Source organism: Furipterus horrens, unplaced genomic scaffold, assembly GCF_987537825.1.
Source record: "Furipterus horrens unplaced genomic scaffold, mFurHor1.1.pri manual_scaffold_1, whole genome shotgun sequence".
NCBI lineage: Eukaryota > Metazoa > Chordata > Mammalia > Chiroptera > Furipteridae > Furipterus > Furipterus horrens.
In genome coordinates, this window is record NW_028327171.1 from 212,377,196 (window position 1) to 212,401,099 (window position 23,904).

The 23,904-nt window shown below is 48.1% G+C and overlaps 1 protein-coding gene across 1 annotated transcript in view; it reads right to left on the bottom strand.

Annotated features, from left to right (window-relative positions):
- Positions 1-4,132: 4,132 nt before the first annotated feature.
- The window catches only part of SP110 (SP110 nuclear body protein), a 34,302-nt gene continuing 14,530 nt past the window's right edge, over positions 4,133-23,904 (bottom strand). Inside the window, exons 10-22 of the mRNA XM_090284910.1 lie at positions 22,225-22,305; positions 21,133-21,183; positions 18,859-18,924; positions 17,199-17,351; positions 16,124-16,192; positions 11,850-11,948; positions 11,222-11,364; positions 10,386-10,430; positions 7,310-7,425; positions 6,518-6,626; positions 6,155-6,226; positions 5,512-5,652; positions 4,133-4,474 (exon numbers count right to left, since the gene is read on the bottom strand). Coding sequence (XP_090141036.1) covers positions 4,361-4,474; positions 5,512-5,652; positions 6,155-6,226; positions 6,518-6,626; positions 7,310-7,425; positions 10,386-10,430; positions 11,222-11,364; positions 11,850-11,948; positions 16,124-16,192; positions 17,199-17,351; positions 18,859-18,924; positions 21,133-21,183; positions 22,225-22,305 — 1,259 coding nt within the window. The 3' untranslated portion in view covers positions 4,133-4,360. The remainder of the gene's footprint in view (positions 4,475-5,511; positions 5,653-6,154; positions 6,227-6,517; positions 6,627-7,309; positions 7,426-10,385; positions 10,431-11,221; positions 11,365-11,849; positions 11,949-16,123; positions 16,193-17,198; positions 17,352-18,858; positions 18,925-21,132; positions 21,184-22,224; positions 22,306-23,904) is intronic.

Below are 23,904 nucleotides of genomic sequence, written 5' to 3' on the forward strand. Positions count from 1 at the left end.
CCGGAGCTCAGAAAGCCACCTGAGAGAGGCAACAGCTGGCCCAGATGCCGATTGCCAGTGGAGTCTACCTCTCCCAAGGGCAGATGTCGTTGGCCAGGAGACCATGGCTTCCCAGCTCCTAAAAGTGAGTTTTCCAAGGTTGAATTCTGGTGTCAGCTGGGGCGTTGTGGGGGGGAGGCGGGGAATATGTTTTTACATCAGATTCCTCCAGTCACTTTTCCGCAAAGCTTTTCTTTGTATCATGTTTGCACCGTCAGCATTGCCAAGCTTCAGGGAACCATTTCAGAGTCATTTATAACCTCCTGGAACACAGCTTGGGCGGAGGCAGTCCTGAGTTGACCTGGGCTCTCAGCAGCCCTGGCCAGTGGGGGAGGGAAGCAATGAGAACCAGCTGGACCAGGAAGAGAGAAAAAGAGCCCAGAGCAGGACTCAAAGGGATCCCTGGTGAGAGGCGATGGGCATTGTCCGCAGGCTTGTCAGCAGCCCTGGTTTCATTAGGAGCCATCGTTGTCTGAGCAGCTGTGTGCCAAAGCTGGGTGGGCCGGGGCAGCAGGAGACCAGCGTGGCCGGAGCCTACAGCTCACAGGGATTAGGAGAAGGCCAGCTGAGCTAAGCAGGATGAACCAAACCCTGCTCTTGGGGCTGGGAACAGTTTGAGAACCAGGAGAGCAGCCCCTCAACAAAAGGGAGCCCAAGGAAGATATGGTCCCAGGGATAGAGGTCTTCATCGTCATGGCAACCAGACTGCTAGTGGATGAGGCTTCTCATTGAAAGAAATAAATGATTCCTTAATGTGTGTGTGTGTGTGTGTGTGTGTGTGTGTGTGTGTGTGTGTGTGTGTGTTTGAAGTAATAAAGCAACCAAGACCCATGATGGGATGGGGCAGGAGAGAGAGTATTAATTCAGTTTACCTGTGCCAGAGTGAAAGAAAGGGTCACAAAAGGATGCAAGATTATTTAAATCACAGCAATTCTGCCCACTGGGAACCACTGGGGAGAGGGAATCTTTTATCATAATGGATTAAGATCACGCTAAGAAGAGAAACCTTTAGTGCTCCCCTTAGAAGGATTTGGAAATCTGAAGACTATACCAGTGAGATTATCCTTTCTAGGACCTACCAGTGCTTCCCAGAATGGCACCAGGAGTGGCAGTCTTTGGGGCCATACTTGTCATTTTCCCACCCAATAAAAGAAATTCTATTTCATTACATGCTTTTCTTAAGCGCTCAAACTGCCTCCGCCCTTTTCTGGATTATAGGTGACGCTGGTCCATCTCGCAGCTCACAGTATCATGGAAACACTTGGAATTAGAAGCTAAGGAGGTTTTTGTACATTCTCTGTCAGTCAGTGTGTGGCTCGAGGTACCTACATGGCAACTCCAGCGCGCTCTCCTCCCAGGTCCTCACTGAGAAGCCAGGAGATCCTGTCGGACACTTTCTGCTTGGCTGTGGGGCACAGGACAGGGCTCTGAGGAGTGCGCTCGGGCTGCCGGGACAAAACCCCGCTGACCAGGTGGCTTAAACGACAGCTCAAGGTGCCAGCTGATTCAGTTCCTGGGGAGCGCTTGCTCCTGCCCTGCAGATGGCCACCGGCTTGCCGCGTCCTCATGGGACCTTTGCCCTCTGTCTCACGGAGCACCAACTCTGCTGTCTCTCCTCTCTCTTATAAGGGCACTGCTTTTACCTCGTTAAAGCCTTACCTTTTTGACCTCATTCAACCTTTAAATATCCTTTAGAGGCCGTCTCCCCAAATACAGGCGAGGTTAGGGCTTCAACCTATGAATTTTTTTTGGTGGCAGGGGCAAGTCAGTTCAGAACAATCCTCAGCTGACACGAAATAAGAGTGAAAAATCTGAAACACAGATCAGGAAACTTTGTTAAGTTGCCATGACTTTTTCTAGTTTTGTGTTGAGGAAAGAAAAGTACTGTGATAAAAAACGTTTATATCCTTTGGTTAATAGACAGCAATTCACATCATTAAAATGCTAAAAAATCATTCCTTTTAAAATGCTGACCATAAAATTACAGTTGTTTTCAATTAATATGTATAAGTCTCATACCAATGACCTAAGAAGAGGAGTGCTTTCTGGAACTTTCTTCCTCTTTTTTTAATGATAAGTAGGGAGACAGAGAACAGAGAGTCAGCATACAGATAATAGATGTTCTTGAAAGGGAGCCCAGAATAAATGGATCGGAAAGATTTAGTGGAGCTGAAACAAGAACCTGGTACATATATTGAAAGTGCTCAGCGTGCCAGATAAGATCAATGATAAGAGTATCCTGTCAAAAAAACCTAAATATACAGCTTCAGAGACAAAGGCAGAATTCGCACGTGTGTCCACAAAAGACACAGCATTTTGGCTGAACTCAGCCTTCGGGGTTACAGCACTAACTTCCTCCAAGGCAGCGGAACAAAGTTCAGCCAATCGTGAAGGTGTGAAGTTGAGACAAGATACACACTGTAGCACAACTGGTGGTTAATTTAGGGAAACCATAGAGGACATTCTGAGAAATGCCAAACCACCCGTGTCTGCAGCAAAAATGAAGTATGGAGAAATCATGTAAGTGGAGGCCAGTGGGAAAACCCAGACAGGGAAAACAGATACAGCAATATTATTTCCATGACCGTGGATTACCATATAGCACAAAATTTTAATTTTTGTCTTTCAATTGTGTTATATGATATTTGACTGAGCAAAAAATTGATGTAATGTAAAAATAATTAAGTAAGCACATATAATTAAATAAAATTAAAGTCATTAATTGGCATGAGAGATAAAAAATTTAATAATGATAATGACTATCCACATTATAAAACAACAGAGAGACCAGAATTAGGGAACCGAAGGGTACAGAAGTGACAAAGCCGTTTGGCTTAAACAGATGGCGTATTAAAGATATTTTATTTTGGCTTTGATAGTTGAAAAACTAAGTTAAAATGAACTTGGAAAACTTTCAGGTAAGTATTAGAAGAATTAAAAACTGTTACAATGCCTCCAGAATAGGAGGTAAAAACAAAGAAATATAGACAAAAATAATATGAAAGTATTCAAAAGGGAAAGACTAAAATAAGACAGAAATAAGGCCAACTATAAAATACAATGGATTACTTCTTAGAAAACTATAAAAGTGGAACTGATTCAAAAAGTAATAGATATCTGATAGTCCAATCACCATGAAAAAGCAGAGAAAATAGTCAATATCACCTCCTTAAAGAACTCTAGACTGTATAATTTTATGAATTTAAAACACTATGAACTATTTCAGAACATGTACAATGGCAGAAAGTTTTATGAGTTATTTTCCCAAGCGAGGACAATCCTATACCTGACTACGGCATTATACAAAAACTTACAGACCAATCTCACTTATAAATACAAATGCAAAATCCTAAAAAAATACTCTCTGCAATGGTATATTAAATATGTAACAAAAATAGAAATAAATTCCACACAAAGTTAGATCAGCTTAATGAATTTTTCATAGTGGTATGAGTGTAGAGAAGACAGAATATGAAAAATTTTATGAGACAGGGGCCCCCCAGATTCTCCAATGAATAGATGGCAAGGAAAAACGTTGGCAAACTTACAGAGATGAATTAGCCAAAAGCAATCAACTGTAAAAAGATTTAGAAGAAATGGAGAGAAGAACTTATGCACCCCTATGTTCATAGCAGCGCTGCTTACAATAGCCAAGTGCTGGAAACAGCCTAAGTGCCCATCTGTAGACGAGTGGATCAAAAAGCTGTGGAACATTTACACAGTGGATACTACGCAGCAGAAAGAAAGAACTACCCTTCATAACAGTATGGGTAGAACTGGAGAGTATTATGCCAAGTGAAATAAGCCAGGTGGCGAAAGACAAATACCATATGATCTCACCTAATACAGGAACCAAATGAACAAAACAAACAAGCAAACAAGCAAAATAGAACCAGAGGCATGAAAACAAGGAACAGACTGACAGGAGGAAGGAAGGGGAGAAGGGGGGGAAGAAGGGGAAGGGACTAATCAAGGAACATGTAGGAATGACCCATGGACATGGACAAGATGGTGGGGATTGACTGTGGGTGAGCTGGGACAACCGTAATAGAACAACAATTAAAAAAAGAAAAAAAAAGAACTGGGGAGAACATGAACTATGATGGGTATTTAATGGCATAAGGAAGAACTCAGATGTGAGGTAGGATATTTTAGCTGCACAAAGAAATACTAAAAGGAGGCAGACGATGCTATGAAGGGCCTGGATTTGAGTCAAGAGGACATCCGGTCACATTTCCAGACTCACTGGCCACCTGAGGATGACCAGGGTCACATCGTCTCGATCCTGAAGTTGGGGAGACTCAGTCCTTCCACAATGGGGTCAAGAAGGAGCCTGGAAACTCTTCTCCTTGGCTTCATGAAAAATAAGCACCTCTTGGAGATCCTTCTCAAATTCTGTCTCTAAATCCAGTCCTACTTGAGCAAAGGCGGAAGCCTGAAACAGAAAAGAGCAAATGCACAGATGTCTAAGGACCTAGGATTAGGACCCTTAAATCACGTGTCTGTCTTAGGAGCCCGGCCCTCCCGTGTCCAGCACTCAGGCAGATGGTGGGGAGATGCTGCTGCTTCCCTGACATGGGTGGGACTCTGCCCACCTGCTTGTTAGCTTGGACCTGACAGGTGGTCCGCACTGAAGAGCTGATTCTGGTCACTGCAGAGCCTGAAACTGGCGTGAAACAGGTGATGTAAAAGCGTTTCTCGCGAGCCCATTCTTTGAAGGAAGGATGGCTGTCCTGTTCTCCAAGGCTAAGCGTGTGTCAGGGTAGAGGGTCTCCCTGGGTTGACTCCGCCACCTCCGCCACCTGCAGTTTGTGGCTTGTGAACACGCCGACTTGTGGCACAGGGGAGGCAGCGAGGCTGGGTGAAGATGAGCATCTTCCTTAGCTACGCCCCCACCCCCACCCCAAACGTCTGTACACGTGAGAGTAAAAATCTGGAGAAACTCAAGAAATGGAAGTTAAGAAAGCCTTGGATTGCAGAGTGGCTCAACTACTTGTCTCCCCCTTGAAGGAAGGTGGAAGACAACCAGCTCTGAGGACAATTTCAGATGACGTCTGAAAATTTAGGTCACGAAGACCAAGCACCAGCATCCTGGAAGTTTATTTCATTTTGTTGAATTAATTCCTCTCTTTCTATGTTTCTGGGGCATGAAGAACAACGGAAGCCTAAATGGCCCTTCTCGGTTGGAACAAGGAGCCTGGAAGGAATTGACCGTCTCAGTTGGAGCAGCCTTCCAACCTGGGATCTGAGGGTGGATGTTTTCAGGCACTGTGTCCTGCCTGTGGCTCTTCTTGACATCCACCCCTGGAATGCGGAAGGTTTTTGTTTGTTTGTTTGTTTTTTCTTTCTGTATTCCTGGTCTTTTGAGTCTTCTCCAGGAAGAGACTGGGTACAATTCTTGCCAAGTTCTGCCATCCACAAGTTAGGGAAAAGTAGAAAGGACAGGAGAAGGAAGCAGGACATGTCTTTTACCTTGTGAAATATTTTATGGTTGTGAAAGATCAGGCGCATGTCCCGTACGAACCATGCCACAGTATACACTCTCTCAGTCAGCCTGTCCTTCACCAAGTCCAGCCACATGGATTCCCTAAAGGGCTCACTGTAATCTTGAATCTAGGGGCAAAGCCATCAAAGCGGTGATGTTAGCACTGTCATCATGACTGGATGGATCCACCTTAAATACAAGTCTTTATTTCCAGGGTAGTGATGATAGCACTGCCTGACCCCTGTATGCCAGGCTCTATTCTAAGCATCGCCACTGTACTAACACGTGATCTTCATAATGGCTCTATGAGATAGGCACTATAATTACTCCCATTTTAGATGAGGAAACTGAGGGGTGGAGAGGTTAAGTAACCTACCTGAGATGTCTCAGCAAAAAAAGTGGTAGAGCTGGGACTCGAACCCACGGTTTGGCTCTGAGTTTGAGCTCTTAATCCATAAGCTATCCTTAGGAAAGACATTGCCCCCTAAGAGAAGGTAAAACCAGGGCCTTAGGCAGGTAAAGCTAGCACCTGCGGACAGGAGCACCTGCAGGACTCACACTCCAAGTTTCTAGGATGAGTTTGGTACCAGAGAGATGATGGGAGGATGCGAGTCATTGAACGTGACTTACGTTACGTGGAGTCTTCGCAAAAAAGGCACTTTGTGGATGACAGTAGGTCTTCAAGAGGAGGAACTCACATTTCTGCAAAATGTCAAGAGGGCCTTAAAGGGAGACGCAGCTTGCAGGCAGCGCAGCCAGGCCGGTGTCCAGACCTCCATGCGGGAGCGGCCAGACACACTGGCCCTCTAGAGGGCTGCGTTTGTCAAAGGCCCTGAGCGGGGCTGAATTCTGTCCAGACTCCATTTTTGGGGCACTGACTTATTATCCTCTGAAGCCAGCCACCCTTAGGGCACCCTTCCCCTGAGCCTGGGACTGCTTGACTTCTCACGTGGGAGCAGAAAGGAGAAGGCTTGGGGTTCGAACCCGACTCACCAGCTGCTCCTCAGGCCCCATCGGCCTCGCCGGGACCTCAGACTCCCCGAGACATGGCTGACGTCCCGAAGACGCCTTTATCCGGCAGAAGGTGCAACTCCACGGGCTCCTGAGATGTTGGGCAGAGTGAGCAAGGCAGAGCCCCAGAAAGAGCCACCGTCCCTCCGGCCGCCTTGTTCTCCTTTCGGGAATGGCTGATGGGGACGGCAGGGGGACCCCTGCGGAGACTCTAAGACCCCCAGGAGCAAGTGGTCTGAGCTGATGACCCTCTAGCCGTCAAGGGTAAAAGCGGGGGGTGAGTGGGTGGAGGGCAGTGTCAGGGAGAGTGGTGGGCTCTCCTTTCCCGTCTTCTAGCTGCTGGGAGCACAGGGAGCCCTGCCCACCACGCCTGAGTGAAGGAGACTGGGACTTAACCCCTGGGGGCCTCGGTCCCCATCAGACATTGAGAATGTAGCAAAGCGAGGGGATTAGGCCCTTTCTGAATAAGCACAGAACACAGACAGCTGGCATTTCCTGTCTCCATCCCCTTGGACAGGAGTCTGTGCCGCAGACCTAAGAAAGGACGTCTCCATGGGGCAGCGGCAGCCTGGGGCCACGGTGGCCCGGCCGCAGACTCACAGACACAAGGCTGTCGCTGACACCAGAAGGAACACAGGCTGCGGCCCACCAGGCTGCTCTGAGCACACCTGCGCCCACCATGCTTGCGGGTCCTGCTCTTCCTGCTGGGGCCGAGCGACCAGGGGCAGAGCCGAGCGAGGGCCGCAGGAGGCGAGGCGGCTGCGTCTCACTAACCTCTCGGCCTCTGCAGGTGGGATGTGACAGTCCTCATGAAAGGCTCGTGGACACGTGTCGCAGCAGAGCAGCTGGCCCCCTCTGCAGCACACCTCACATTCATCCGCGCGTTCCCGCTGGAAGAGGAGACAACGCGGCCCTGCTGGGATCAGCAGGACCCACTGAGCACAGACACTGTGGGGCACTGGGACACCCCACTGGGACACCCCTGCCTGCTCTCAGCTCCTCTGAGTGTGGCATTTGGGCCGAATGCTGATGGAGGACCATCCTGGCCTTTCAGTTCTGGAAGAGCCAAGTGTCAGAAACGGTCCCATCATCACTTGAACCACAGATTGTCAGAGCCAGCAGGGACCGGATGACCCTGAAAGCCCGTTGCACACAGTAGGGTCTCAGGACTGGCGGTCTCGGCGCCTTCAGGGAGGCGGTTAGACATGCAGACCTACTGAACCCAAACCTGCATCCTGACGGGGTCCCAGGGGGACTGCAGGCGAAATGTGAGAAAACACGGCTGTTGGCAAGTGCCCGTGTGACAAGAGTCAGGGTACCTTCGTGCCTGACCCGGGCCGTCCCTGGGTCGCAGCTGTCCCTCCTGCTGGGTGACTCCCTAACGCTGTGGCTGCCCGACAGAAGGTCACAGACGCCGAGACAGAGCTGCCGTGAAATGCGGCGCGTCCTGGGCTTGAGAAGTCCCACGGGTCTGTCTTGCGGCCGTAAAAGGTGATCTGGTGAATTCTGCCAGTGGTTCCCGTGAGAAACAACGTCTTCACCGCTGGGTGAAGCGCCGGCGCTGCTCCCGGCCCCGCAGGACAGGCAGCGCGGGCTCCGCACGGACAAGAGACCAATTTCTCTGTGCCCGAGGCGGGGGTCAGGACGCTTCCGTCCTCTGTGCCTGTCTGCTGCCCTGTCCCCACCGCCCCCTACAGATGGTGGTGAAGTGGGGTGGGCGGGGAAAGGCAGGAAATAGACTATCAGGATCAGGAACTGGAGCAAAGGACCCAAGGAGCTGCGACAGGTCACCTCTAAGGAGAGTAACCCTGCCACTACCGTCGGCTGTCCATAACCCAAACACGAGGACCTGCACAAAGGCTGAGAGAGGGAAACGTCTGTCCACCCCTGACACCAGCCACTCAGCAAGAGCAAAAATCCCCTTTGATTTGGGGATGGTGTTCATCTCTCTCTCTCGCATAACCGGGGAGGCTTCTCAGCAGCTCCCTCTGTTTCCTGGGCCCCAGGAGGACTCCCTAAAGAGAGAACCCTACACCCTGAAGTTCAGTGGGTCCTTCTGACCTTCCCACCTTGAACTCTCCAGTCTGCCTTTCTTTGCCCTTGGGGTTGATACTCTGTGGCCTGTCTTGCCCTCTGACTGAACGCTGGCCTGTCCTGTCCAGGGTGCAGATGTCAGTTCCCCAGGGAGCCCAGACCTACCCACTCTTTCTAGTTGAGACTGGCTGGGTCCAGAGTCCTGAGCCCAACCAACCCCAGGTGCCAGCCAGCCCCCCACCCCCAATATGCTCTGGAGTGACATTGTTTCCAGCACACGCGATATGAGAGAGAAATGACAGAGGAAGGACATGCAGCTTCATAATCATGCTCTGTAATAAAGAGTGTGACTCTGGTTTTGGGGAGGACTGCTGAGAGCTTCAGGTGTCTGGACGGCATGCATGTATGGAGTACCACCAGCGGGGATGGAGTACACCACAGAGCAGCGGTGATGCTCGGGGTGAGGAGGCTCAGAAAAGGTCTGCGTTAGGCCACTTGTAGTCAGAACTAGACTTCATTCTCATTGTCCTGATGTGGCTCCTGACAGGTGGGGCTGCAAGGGCAGGTCAAGTGTGCCGCAGGCTGTCATGTGCTGACATGTGGCATTGTGAATAAGAAACTATTATGCTGGGGCCATTAATTAATGATCTGATTTTAAGTATCTTTATTGCATTTTTTTTCTGGTTACAAAAGCAATAGATGGTCATTATAAAAATTCCACATGTATACAAATGTATAATATGGAAGGCAAATTTCCCCTGTAATCCCATCCCAGAATAGCCAATTTTTTTCAGGTTTTTAAAAAGTCATAGACCTACACAGTCCCATTTTTAAAAATGGGCTCCTTCCACACATACTGCTACCAGTTTGAGTCTCCAAAAGCTTTCTTGGCCTCAAACCCCTTGTGTGGTTTTCCATTGACAGCAGGATGAATCTTTACCTATGAATCCATTCATTAAAAAAACAAACAAACAACATTCTATAGATGTCTTAAGTTATTTTAAAATACTGATAGACATTTGTAGTCTTCCCTGATCTTTTTTCTTATTACATGGAGCATCCCTTGTGTGAAGGTGTTTCAGATCAACACGGAAAAGGTAGTTTATACAAGAAATGGAATTGGGGGACTGCTGCCTTACAGACTTGGAATGGATCCAACCAAGGATCAGGTGGGTCTCCAGGGCAAACTGGGAGAGGCACTATTATTGCTCCTGTCGGAGGTTCATATCCCATGGCAAGGCCATGAATGGGACTTGTGTTTAGAGGACGCATCTAAGCAGGCAAAGAAGGCTGAGGAAAAGCTGCTGGTGCCACCAGTGGACTGTCATTTTCACCCCGGGGGAGGCTCTGTGGGGACAAAGCTTCGTTCAAACACAGCCTTCCAGTCTGGCGCTCTTGAGAAAGAGCGTGTGGATTTGGGATGCCTTGGTGTTCAATCAAGGATGGCCACCTCGCCCTTCCTGTTCCTTTCTATTTCAATATCACGTTTACTTTTCAAACTAGAGCATTCAGTGTCTGACACTCTGTGCTGGCAATTACCCATATATCCAGATCTTTGCCTACAACACATGTACATCATCGGCTTTTGTCCTGATGTTTATTTTAAAGTTATTAGCTTCCCTGTCTCAAATCAGCTATGAAAACACTGGCGGCAGTGCATGGACCACGGGGCCAAAGCAGTCGGCATGAAGATGCAGTGTCTAAACGTGAAGGTCACTGGGGCTGGGACACCGGAGGCCTTGACGGCGAGCCTTTGGACTTGAAAAGTCCGCCACCTGCCGACTGAGAATGTGGTAGAAATTCACTTGGTATTTACCTCTCTCCTGAGACTTGTTCTTGGAGGACAAACCAGAAGTCCTTTCTGAAAGAGAGAGGAGGTCAGAGAACTAGGCTATTCTGAGGGCTTTTCTTCTGAAAGTATCAAAGTTCCTAGTGAATTTTTATACCTGGACATCCTACTGGTTCTCCAGCCCAAGGTGTCTAAAGAAAAATGAGCTCCTTCCTCCAATCGAGTCTTCTGGACTTGATAAAACCATTTTTCTTTCCTGGTTACTCAAACCCAAGACCTTTCCGTTCTTTTATTTCTCAGTCCCTTCCCCACCCACCCCGTCTGGTGGGCATTTCTTCCTCTCTCTATAAAATCCTATGGTTTCATCCCAGAGGTCATTTTTAGGTGTAATTGAGAGGCTTTGTGGTGGGGTCACTAGTACCCTCATTGTTGCTCACGGGATGGAACAGTGTCCTGGGAAATGCAGAGGAGAGACCGACCAGGGTGGCCTGGGGACACGTCCCATCTGGAACGGGGTCTGGAGAAGGCATTTAGTGGGCGGAGGACACCAGGAAGCTATGGCCAAGGTCTATGTCTTTATCCAGTTTCCTTCCAGCCCACCCTAGCCAGTGCCACCAGGCAAAGGTCTTAAATCTGCCCTGACCTCAAAACCCCTTGCTTGTACTTCAAGTTCTCTACCGTCGGCAACAATCCGTGTTTTTAACTTTATCACCCACATCTTTTCTTTCTATGAAGGTTTAGCTCTTTCTCAGCCATGTCGTGGAATCCTAATGGGGAATCTCCTCACAGTTCTGCTACTGGCACGTCACCCACCCGTCAAGGAATTAAACCCACCACCTACCCGCCCCTCATCATTACAATACCTCTATCAGCTGTTTCAGGCTCTCTCCTCCGCAACGCACATTCCGCTTCCAGTCCTTGGATTTTGTCCCTCTTCCTTTAACTTCAAATTCATGTGGCGTGAACCAAACTCCCTTCTCAGTCTGAATGCACTTCTCTGAGGATCCTGTAAGGCAAAGACAGCCCATTCCAGGATCCACTTCCATCCTCTGAATTCACCCCAAACCTGTGGGGTTCTCCCTTTCTGGGTTCAGGGAAGTTCCCTGGAAGGCAGGACCAGCAGCAGGGAGTCTGGGTTTCTCCTCTCTCAGATTGAAGGAAACCCTCAAACCCAGCTGAGTGGCAAGGGAGTGGGAGAGAATTTGCTTTTTTTGGTGACACCTGCGTGTGGCAAGGACGTGGCAATCAGGTTCACAGACAGGGTCCATGGACGGATGACTCCCACGTGGGAGTGCACGGACCTGGTCACCAGGTGAACCACGACATGGAAAAGTTTGACAATTCCTTCTTAACAAACACGTTGTCCTCCTTTGTCTGCGGTCTAGTTTGCAGGGTCTGTTTCCTGAAGGTCACACACACAGGGACACTTTCCTCCCTTCCAGCGATTCTTTCGTCTAGGGGTTCCAAGGCGCAGAACCTCAGGGGACCCACCTTTTTCCAGTTTCTCCTTATATAAAACCCCCTGGGCGATGCCGCAGGTCACAGGAAGGCTAGCAGACTGAAAACCCACAGCATCGTCTTCGGGTGTTTCTGAAAGCGGAAGAACACAGTTCATTACTCAGTCTTCATGCTGTCTCCCTCACGAGTTCTCCTTTCCATGGATTCTAAAAATAATAATAACAACAATAACGAGGTAAAGGACACCTGCGAGCATTTGTTTATTCTGAGTGGGAGATCAGATAAACAAAACCACCCTGCCTACACTACATCAAACCAAACATTATAGTCAGCCAGACTGGGTGAGTGTGTTTTAACTCACGAGCCAGTGGGCCATCACCTAGCATTCTCTTACTCAACAAGCAGCCTGCTTATCCCACTGTGCTGAGGGAAGTTGCCTGCTCAGAATATTTCTCTGTGTTCATGTAGCTGGAGAAAAGGTCTTTGTCTATGAACTTATTGGCTGGTCCCAACCATGGCGGGGGGTAAGCGATGCAGTCAGCATGGAGGGGATCCTGAGAGGCTTCATTGTTCGCGTTTTTCCCATTTTACTGTTTCCCTGTTTCTTTCTCTATGAGTCAAAGAAAACCCCCGAAGAGCTCTGGGCTAATCTGCCAAGTGCACATGGAGAGATTTGGCAGCTCAGCCCCCTGAGTAGGGAGCTGGGGAAGCAGTTGAGAAGGGATTAAAGAAATACCAGCAATTTCTGCTCCCCCTCCCCCCCTTAGCTGCACTGTGGTGACTTCAGTAAAGACAGACTGAGAACCGATCCTGGGGGGCCCTCGAGGGCAAAGGGCTGCCCGTGGTTTATGCTGAGTTGCACAGTTACACCTGGAATGAGGCTGGGACAACCTCTAGCCCAGCTCTCTCCCTTGTCTCAAACACTCGCTGAAAGAGCCAAAGGAAAACGTGTGAAAAAGCAAGAATATTGTTGAAGAAAAAAAAAAAAAAAGCATCAATGGCAAAGAGACCATGAATTACTTTGGAAAGATATAAACCAGATAGAATGAGATGACCGAGGAGAGATCCCCGAGAAGCGAGGGGATGGTCCCCCCAACAAAGCCCCAGAGGGTGCCCTGCCTGGGGGGCCATTGAAAGGTAGGTAGGAATGGGGGGTGGGAAGGACTTTGTCTCACAGGAGGCGGCTGCTCCATCACTTGTCTCCAGACTCCACCTGCTAAATACAGCCCAGGGGATGGGAGCGCAGCCTTGGGAGCCAGACGGGGCGGGCTTGTGATTCTGGCTGTGCAATTTACTAGCAAGGCCACATAAGTGTGTATTACTGTTGCCAAAGCTGAGTGGGGGATTTGCCTAAGCGACGGGTCACTTTGCACCGTTATCGCTAACCCCAAGGGGGACTAGCATGGCAAAGGGACCTTTGAGAGTTCTGTCTCAAGGAACCATCTTCCTTAACTCCTACAGTACGCATGAGCCCAGCGAACACAGCTGTCCCAGATCTGTTCACAAGCAGCTGTGGGAGCATGGTGGCTTTGGCAGCTCTGGTCAGCAAGCCAGAGGGCAGGGCCATGGGCATAAGCATCATGCTCTGCTTTACCTGGTGCAGGTAGCTCACCAAGTCCCGCGGGACCTTGTGTCTCAATGACTTCTGAAGCGACCATCCTGTCCCTGAAGGAGGGAGACAACTTTCTGATGTGTTCCCCCAAATCTGTTTGGCTCAGCCTTCCCCACTCATCCCAGCCGAACAGTCCTTTAAGGGTGGAGCCCTGGGCAAGGCCTGCCTGGAGCTCTCCAACATGGATTAGATCACCATTCGTACGTGTGAGCCTGGCAGCAGGAGCCTGCTATGAAAAGTGAGCAATTAAGGACAAAGAGAGTTCCTGGAAACAGAAAGCCCTGTGGAGGGAATGAAAAGCCTAATAGGGACAAGGAGGAACGGAATGGAAAAAAACCTAATTAGCCACCCAGAAGCCCAACTCCCGGAATTCCTACCGAACACAGGAAAAGGGCCCTAGGTGAGAATGATATGGAAAGACACACCCTGGGGTAAGATCTGGGAGCGTTATGATCAGCATACACACTGTACTGTTTCTTTTCACAACAACCTGTAAAACAGGGAGGCAAGGATGATCCCCATTTTACAGATGGGGTTACAGGCTTAGATCTGGTGAGAACTCCAGGTGCTCACCCAGTTTCATGAGGGAACGCTGGTATTGGAGTCCAGACATGCCATCCCCTAGTCTAGCGCTCTTCCCATGCCATCTGAAGGGCTTCAACAATCCCGCCTGTCGTTCTATGACAGCAGAGGGACACTATTAAATCAGACGTCACAGCGAGGGTAGAGATGTCAAGGAGGCAGGAGAAGCTGATGCAGGTGGAGAATTGTCAGCATCTGCTTGGATTCTTGCCTAGACTAGTGTTTTTTTTTTTTTTTTTTTAAAGGCCAAGGGTATTTTTTTCAGTGTAAAGAACAAGGAACTTGACATCTGAACACCCAGGTTGATTGTATAGCTCATGTAAGTCTTTTCTGTTCTACTTCTCTCTGTAAAATGTGCTGCATCATATTTATTTTGGGGTTAAACGGCACAGTGTAGTGCAAGGTGCTCTGATCATTGTAAAGCGATGCCCACACTTATCTCCTTATTGGGGTCTCTGTATCTGGTTGTGTGGGTTGTGCCCTGAGCAAGGATTCCTCCTTGGAGGGTGCTCTGATTTGCGTGGGAGATGTTAGGCATCTGGGTACTTCCTGCAACCACCTTCCAGCAGAGGGCAGAAGAGGCCGCGCGGCTCAGGAGTCAGCTCTGGCGGATGCGGGGAAGAGGACAGAGCGAGGAGCACCTTTTTCTAGTTCACACAGGTGCATCACATAGGTAGACGGAGGCCCTGAGATTGGTGTTCATCCTTGATGAAGAAACTGAAAACAGCTGTGACAACTTGCCAGTTATTTTACCATAAAACGTGCGAGGCACGGAGGAGACGGAGTAAGGCCAACCCACTTCCTGACTTCATCTGACCTCCACCCAGTGAGCAGGATGTACAGACAGTTCGTTACAGGTGTGGGAAGGGCCACAGAGAAACAGTACAGGGCCCCACGGCCACAGCAGGAAGCCCTACCCTGCCTGGGGGGTGGGGCAGAGAATGCTTGGTCCAAGGTGAGGCCTGAGGCAAGGGGGGGGGTGAGGATGCAGGAGTGTGCGTGTGTGTATGTGCCCGCGTGCGCATGTGTGTATAGAGAAGTCACACTGCGTGAACCCTGAGCAGGAAGGAGGGTGAAGCATTCAGGTCAAAGCGACCTATGCATTGAGAAGTCAGGCTGGCGGTGACCGGGGGGGTGTGGGTAGGGATCGGATTATGAAAGTGGGTTATGTTCTGTTTCTGACTCCCTGAGGTTGGGTACACGCGGGAGCTTGCTTTGCGTGAACTCCACAAGCTGTGCACTCACGGTACACGCATTTTTCCATGAGCACGTGACACCGGTGCTACTCAGCACGTGTCTGTGACAAGACAGGGGCTTGACCGGGACAGAAGTCAGTGCACTGCTGTCTCCCCTGGGGAGGTCTGGCTACAAAAACAGTGTGGTCAGTGTCACCGTTGACTTACAAGCTCCACGGTTTTCCAGGCCCGGAAGAAACAGGCCTGTAAGTGGCATCCGTCTGCAGACCCCACCTTGACTGGCACCTGCTGTACTTTAACAATAAGTTAATGGGGCAAAAAGGCCAATGTGGCTCGTGCCAAAAGGGAAAGAGAGGGTGACAAGAGAGAATGCTGAGGAAGTAAGTTATAAAAGCAGAAGAAATGTGAATGCAGGAGGAGGAGGAGGTGGAAGAGAGGAAGGACAGTGTCCCCAAGAGGCACAAGAAAGCATTCAGGGGGCAGAAGCAAGCCCAGGGCCTGACCCCCAGAGAGCAGACCCTCAGCCCTGACTAACACGGGAAATGCGAACCCGCTTTGCTGGGATTCGGGTTTTCCCCAATTCCTAGCATGAAGAAAGTGGGTGTTTACGTTACACCTCGACATATGGGTTCGGTCATTCTCCCTTAATGATTTTTGGGGTCTTTATATGTCCTGTGTTGAAGAATGCTTCCCCGAGCAGATGTCGGTAGATGGGGTGGGCAGCTGTCACTCACTGGGAGTGTGTCACATGTGGTACCTTGTTTGAGTAGGGAAGAGACCTAGGAGGGGGACAAGGACAGTGAGGGGAGGGGGAAGGCGGAGGAGGGGGAAGGAAATAGAGATTTCGGGGGGGTGGGTGGAGGGGGGGGGCAGGCCCTGGGGGGCTCAAGGGCAAGTCTCTGTCTCTTGTTACTTACCCTTTAGGGAAATAGTTTTCTGACAGCTTTTTGTTGGACTTGAACAGACATCTTTTCTCCTTTTCTTTTCTAAAAAGTTTTTAAAAAGTCCATTATAATCGGCAACATACATTTATATGCTTTCTATCTGAACTACTTTGAAATAATTTTTCCCATGTTTTTCTTCCAGTTCATCTGTCCCTTTTTAGGAAAAGTTTGCCGAACGCCGCTTTCGGACGACACAGGTTTAGGTCTTGCTCACGCCGTTTGTCGCGCACAAGTTAGATGAGGTCCCACGTCCATGACACTCACGGATCCGGGAACAGAGAGGCCTGCGTCTCGAACATCGCCGGTTCCATGGCAGAGCTTGGGTTTGAAAGTGACCCTCTCACCTCTGCCCTCATTTCCTTATTTGTGTCCAGTCACATGGCCTCTCCTGAGTCCACAGGGCAAGGGTATGAACCTTCTGAAACAGTGGTGAGCCGGAACCCCACCTGTCACGGCACGTTTAATCACGTGCATGGTGCACGAAACTCAAAGGGAAACGGTGGTGGACTATCATTCTTCACTTTTTAATTTGTCCACAACAGACAAGTCTCATTATGTCTAGTGTTGATGGAGGTGGACGGAAAAGGGCGTCCACATGATGTTAATGGGAGCCTAAAGGGGCAACAATGTGATCACCACTACGGGCTAATTTTAAATACGCAGATTCATCGACCACGTGACCTCACTTCTGGAAATTAACCACTGAGAAATCCTCCTGAGGATGGGGATGGAGGACGCTCTCCCCACTGGGTCAGCTTGCATCAGAGAGGCGCCCCCAGACGCAGCGGAGCAAAGATGAACAGTAGAACCTGGGAAGCGGTCATGTGAGTCCACAGGGCACAGCCAAGGTCAACTGCACCCTGGGGACACCCTTACTTCTTCCAACACTGCTCTCAGACCAACAGATCCTTCTGTCTTCATGTCCTTCTTGCCGACCCTGCTCCCTCCCTTATAACACTAACTTCTCACGTCCCCCCAGCCCAGTGCCTGCCGCACCAGACCCTCCCTCGCTGAGCCTGCAGAAGGCAGATTCTGTCACCCGCCTTACCCTCAGGTTCAGACGTTTGGGCATGTTCAGTCCTCGCCTTTTGGGCTCTGGTTACCACCCGTGAGTCCTTGGTGGCGTACACCTTCCTTTGAGTTGCCCGATCCACCACCACTTGGCGCTCCTTTTGGATTCTGTGCCCAGGTGAAGAGGTGCCTGGGTCAAAGGGTGATATGTGAATAGTTTCCACTGCGGTCCCAAGGGGATATCCTCCCCCTCCTAGTGACTTCCCTTCTCACGCTGCCGGTCCCCACCCTGTCAGGAAGTCCTATATCCCTGCACCCCGTTTTTATCTTACTGTTTCTCTATAAATACTCCTCTTTTTCCCCCGCAGCACACCTTCCTGTTCTCTGTCCCCCTTCATCTCTTTTTGTCTATTAATTCCACACGCAGCAGCGAGAGTGTAAGCTCCATGCCTGTCTGGCTCCCTGCTGAGTTCCCAGGACCTAAGATGTGTGCCTGGCACCCACCTGAACTCAATTCATCTTTGGTGAATGAACAGACAGGACAGAATCTTTTTGAGAATATTAGAAGTAGGTATTTTTCCTCCTTCTAAATCACAATGCTGCAGGGTCCCCTAATCATTGAATCAATAAGTCTCGGAGGGAGGGCAGATGCTGGCTAGAACCGAGAAGTCATGGCTCCGTTGAGACCTTTTTGGAGACACAGAATTTGCTGAGAGTGAAGGGGATTTCTAAGTTCCAAAAGTTATCTTCATGTACCAGGAAGAAAGGTTTGGAGGTCTGCATGCGACGCTTTCCTAGAATTCACTGGTAACAGAAAACTCAGCGTTTGACAGAGAGTCAGTTTACTCCAGTGTAGGGAGGCACTGGTGTTGGGAGTCCACAGAGACAAGGGTCAGAGAAGGGCCAGCAAGGAGGTCTGAGTCCCCTCACCCTCAAGACTGAGGGGTGTTGGAACCAAGCGGAAAAAATGGGTTATGTTCGAAGCAGTGACGCTCATAAGATGCTGCCTGTCTGGGGGCTGAGATGAGACACACTCACAGGGCACCCCAGGCCCCCGTCTGGCAGGGAACCCAACAGACTCTTCACTCCCTAGCACTCCTTGGAAAAGGAAAGGAGAAAGGAGAGGGGAGAGGAGGAGGTGGGAAAGAACGCAGGGAAAAGAACAGGGTGGTGAGGACAGGCAATAGAACAGAGGAGCCAGAAAAAAATGCGGTTTCATGAATTTGTACTGCCGCTACAGAAATAACACAAGTTATGTGATAGGTGCATGATAAGTAGGTATGAATCGTTTCCGGTGGTTTTGAAGGCTCAGTGAGTACAAATCTGACTCCAGTTTGATACTGGGAGTCTGAATCCGGCCTGCACATGCAGGTTTGCTTAGTCTATTCTTCCTTCCTCTGGACTTGCACTAGACAAAGTCTCAATCTCAAAATTGTCTGATGCCTCCTGTCCACCTCTAGCCCATTCCTCCCCAGTGGTAAGGAAAGAAGCCTTTGTAGCTAACCTACAGGGTGCCTGAGTTCTCCTTTTGCGAGAAGGAGTCATTTGACAGGGTGGCCTCGGGGACAGAGATGGGACTGGCCATGTGCCAGTGATACCCAGGTGGCCATGTCATCTAAATGAGGACCTTGCTTGTCATCTAAATGAGGACCCTGATGAATAGCAAAGGACTAATGACTTCATTCTTCTTAACTTACCTTTCGGGAGCCTTTTTTTCTGTCTTCTTTTTGAACTTGACAAGCTATATATATTTCTCTTTTTTTCTAAAACAGAACAAAATAATTTCTTATGGCTCTGAATGTTGATCTATAAACTTGAGTTGTCAATACTTTACAAATTGATTTATTTCTATCTTCCCATCACTTTGGAGAAGCAAAAGACCTATATTAAAAATAAAGGATTCCTCTTTACGTGGAAATAAAAAAAGTTTGAATAAAGAAGCAACAAAGATATACTAAATTATTAACATTCAAATTAGGCCATTTTTCAAATTTATAACCAGGATTTTTAAGACTTGAAGAAAATATATATAGAGATTATTATACACTGTAGATATAGAAGATTTCTTAGCTCAAACTCAAGGCCAGAAATCATAAAGGTAAAAAGTAGATTTGACCATTTAAAAAATTAAAAATGTCCACACTTCAAAAAACATCTCCACAATATTAAAATAAAAAATAGAAAAATTGCAATATGGTAAAATATAGAGGGTTAATATACATAATAAATAACATAAAAGATGAATACTACACAAGAAAAATAAGCCAAGGGCATAAATTAAAAATTCTTTAAGGGGAAATATAAATAATATATTCATTTAAAAATCATCTTTAGACTACTACTGATAAAAATTGCACTGCTTGGTTTTCAGGATACTCTCACCCTTTGAAGTTTCCTCCTACCCAGGTTGATGAGCATCTAGTTAATAGCACCTATGTATTGTTACAGAGAATGTAAGCAATTATATTTTCTGCAGAACAATTTCATGACACATATGAAATTTAAAATATGAAGACTCAAACCAAGTAATTACCCATTGAGAAATTAATTCCAAGGAAATTATTAGGCAAGTGTGCAAACGGACAAACACACATGAACATGATTTCTATTTTCATATAAAAATTAGAAGTAGCCTAACTGTTCCTCAGTAGGGTATTACTTAAATTGTCAATCATACAATAATGTGTAATGCAGCTAAAAGAAAATGGGTAATATTGGCATGAAGATATGTATAGTAAATTCACCATGAAAAAGTGTTTATAGAATAGACCATATTGTATGAGTATATATGAGCATGTTATATAGCACATGATAAAATGTATGCACATTTGTAGGGTATATAAATAAGGTGGGCAAGCAGAGTAAATCGACTTAACTTCCTGATTAATAACTTTCTGCCCTGTTTGCAGAATTTGGTGGGAACATTTCATCACACAGGACAGGACAGGCTATGCTGCAGTACAAACTAACCCGAGTCCTATAGGCTTAACGGAACAGAGTAGTTCACGGCCACACAGGGTCCTCTGCAGGACGTGGCGTCTCCTGGGCCGCTGTCCTCTGGGTGGCGCTGTTGAGGCCCACGCCGCCTGGGCCTTTGGCACCTCGCCCTTCCACACACTTCCACAGTCAGGGGAAGAGAGGATGGAGAGCTGTGTAGTGGATCTTATGTGTTTTGACTCAGAAGTAAAACCCATCCCACGAACTCCTTGGTCAGAACCAGGATCATGCCCTTGTCCCCCTGCAAGAGACTGGGAAATGCAGCTTCCTGGGACTGGGAAGGAGACTCAGAAAGAGTGGGGGGCACGGAGAGTGTAGTGTGCAGGGCGGGTACTGCTGGTTGTTCCTCTTTATCTGGTTTCCTTTTTTTCTTACTGGTCAAGCCCTTGATGTTGTTGAGCCAGCTACTTGTCCTTCTAGAATACAACAACACTTCCCAGCCTTCTTTGCAGCCAGGTGTAGCCATGTGCCTAGTCCTGGCAATGAGCCGGTAACAGCAGGACTAACCGCAAACTGCAGAGAGAGTCCTTCAGTGGAGGGGGGGAGCCCATCCCTGACCTTGCCCCTTTCACTTTGGCTGGAATGCGGACTTTCAGGCTGGGCCTCCAGGAAGGAAATGCCACACACTGAGGACTGGTGAAGCAACAGGCAAGGTCGAGCCTGGCATCTGATGGTGTTTGAAGGCAACCCCTGACCACCTACCTCCACACAGGAGAGCGTAACAAGCTCTCTTATTTTAGCACTTCGTCTGTTTATTTTGTTTTTTGCTGATAGTGGGGTGTGGTGTGTTGTCACACCTGGTGAGCAAATCCTAATGGCTGCTGCAAAGTGTAGAACGTTTCTTATGTTGGAAAAAAATTAAGTCACAATTTTTAAAAAGTGCACATCATTCTGCCGTGGGGGAGGGTATGACAACCAACAAGAGTGGCAATGAATCCACCCTGACAGAGAACACACGGGTTCCTCACACTTACGCTTTTCTCCAGATTTCCCCACAGACAGTTTGCTTCCATTATCCAGGGCATCTAGAAGGAAATGACAAAGTAATTTTTAAAGAAGCGAGCTTTATATTTACTGACCACACTCATTTCAGACAATATTGAGCTGACAGAGCCTTGACAGTGTCATTTCCGTCCCTTCCTTCCTGATGGAGAGTCCTGGCTCCACCAAGACGCTAGTTCCGTCCCAGCCCAGCTTCATCTACACATCTCCTAACACCCGTGAATCTCTACATGTGTCAGTGTTCTCATCTGTCAAATAGAATAAACCACGCGAATTTCCCCCAGGCTGGCTGTGAAAATAAGTAGACTTTATCCATGAGAAAATCTGAAATGTTACCATAGACGTCAGTGCAACGAAGAAGAAACTGTTTTAACCGTTCATTTCAAAGGTGGTCAACCTTAACACATTCCTTCTGACAATGATTAGATATTTGTTGTCAGAGAGTCAATGAGGGAGATCTGTAAACTGGTGACCTACAGGCCACGTCACCAACGAACAGAAGACTGTCCAGCCTTCCCCCTCCGAGGACAGTGGGGACACTGAGCACAAGGCAGCAATGGCGAGAGGGGATTAACACGCGGCTTTCACCGGTGCACGCGGATAACACCGGTTCCTGGTGCCCAGTTACTGTTACACTTGTGTTTGTGATGAGAGGTTCTCTTCCCGGTTTCCCCAGAAAAGTAGTGTGAGAAACACGGAGATTGGGACCCTAGGAAAACATGGACGCATGGCTTGGGGACTTCCAATAAAGAACCAAGAACAGGCTCAAGGCGAGAATTCTCAGCAGTGGTGATGCTGCCCAAAAATTGATTCCTGGGGGGAGAGATCTTACTCTTTTTAGGTATAAGGCACAAATAAATATATACAGTCCGTAAATCAATGTATAATATCTTAGGGATATTAAAACACCATGGGGAATGTTCTGGATTAGGAAACAAACCTCTAAGTGGGACCCCTAGGGGCGTGATCATGAAAAAAGGGTTGAGAAGTTCTAGCTCAGAGTCAAACAGTTCTGAATCTGGGCTCCTGATGATGCGCTCAGACTTGCAGTCCCACATCCATACCTGGCGCGCTTCTTGGCGGTGTGCTAGGCGCGTCCTGGGGACTCTCTGCTTCACTCATTTCTGAAGTGTCATCACTGATCTCTGAAAAAAAGGCGTCCTGTTCAGATCGCAGTAGATACACCGGAGAGTTTCACAGGGGAGTCTCCCAGAGATGCAGGAAGGGCCTTGTGCGCCCTGGAGCTGAAGGCTGGATGCAGGCGCCTCCATGGTACCCTCCTGCGGTTCCAGTGGGTCCCCCCCAACTGAGGGGGCAGCAGCGCAAGGCTGGTCAGCAGTGGCTCTGCTACTAATGGAGACACCCAGCAGAGAGGGGTCATCTGAACCCCAAGACCAGAGGCTCAAAGTGAGGTTGTGAACAGCTGGGAGGGGTCTTGGAAACCCTTTCTGGAGATCTTGGAGGTCAAAACTGTTCTCATAATGACGTGTTTTTTGCCCTTATCACCATGTAGATCTTTATACACACATAGCAAGAGCCACGGCAGGTAAAACTGCTCGTGCCTTAGTACAAATTAAAGCAGTGTCCCCAAACCTTAAGAGTAGTCACTGCATTCTTTACCGCCACTCTCCATAAAAAAGGCAGTTTTATTAAGAATGTTCCTTAAGAACCAGTAAAAATTAATTTTATTAAATGTCTCCCCTTGAGTACACATTCTTTTAAGTCTTTGTGAGGAAATGTAGGGTACGTACAGAGACACTGGCCGCACCTTGAATTTCCAGGGTTGTCTCAAGAAAAGTGCTCGTGCAATTGTTTGAGACGGAACGCACTGTAAAATTCAGTGACTAATATTTTTCAAATGTCCATGACCTTAATAAACCATGCATGAAAAGATTCATTCAAAATGCAAGACAGCATTATGTATTTTACTGCAACAGAGTATGAAGAGTTCATGGATATGGTTCCGATTCTACATTACAACCAACCTTTAAGAAACTATCCCCTTGTTGAATTTTGGTGAAGTGCCAAAGATGAATATCCACAGATATCTCCAGAGATTGTTAAAATACATCAACCTTTTCAACTACACATCCGTGTGAGGCTGCATTTTCTCCCTATATTTCTATCTAAGCAACGTATTGCAACGGACTGAACACAGACGGTGATCAAAGAATCCAGATGTTTTTGAATAAGCTAGGCATTAAAGAGATTTGCACGTATGTAAAATGATACATTGTTCTCACTAACATCATTTAGAAAATAATTTATTTTCCATAAAAATGCTACTTATGTTAATAAGTAACTGGTATCTTGTTACTTTTAGAGAAATTAATACATAAATATTTTAATGATTTTATTTATTTATTTTTAGAGAGTGGGGAAGAGAGGGAGAAAGGGAGGGAAAGAAACGTCAACGTGTGAGAGAGAGATTGATCGGTTGCCTCTCACACGCCCCCAGCTGGGGACCTGGCCCACAACCCAGGCGTGTGCCCTCAGTGGGAATCAAACCCACGACCTTTAGGTTCGCAGGCCAGCGCTCAGTCTGCTGAGCCACACCAGCCAGGGCAATACATAAATATTTTTAAATGATCATTTTGATTTCTGATAAGGTACCTATTTGGGGTCCTCCCTAATTTTTAAGAGTGTAAAGGAGTCTTGAGACAAATATATCTGAGAGCCGCTGTCCTAGGCCGCAGCGGAGGTCAGCTGTACCCTTGATCAGAGCTGTTTCTTTGACAAAAACT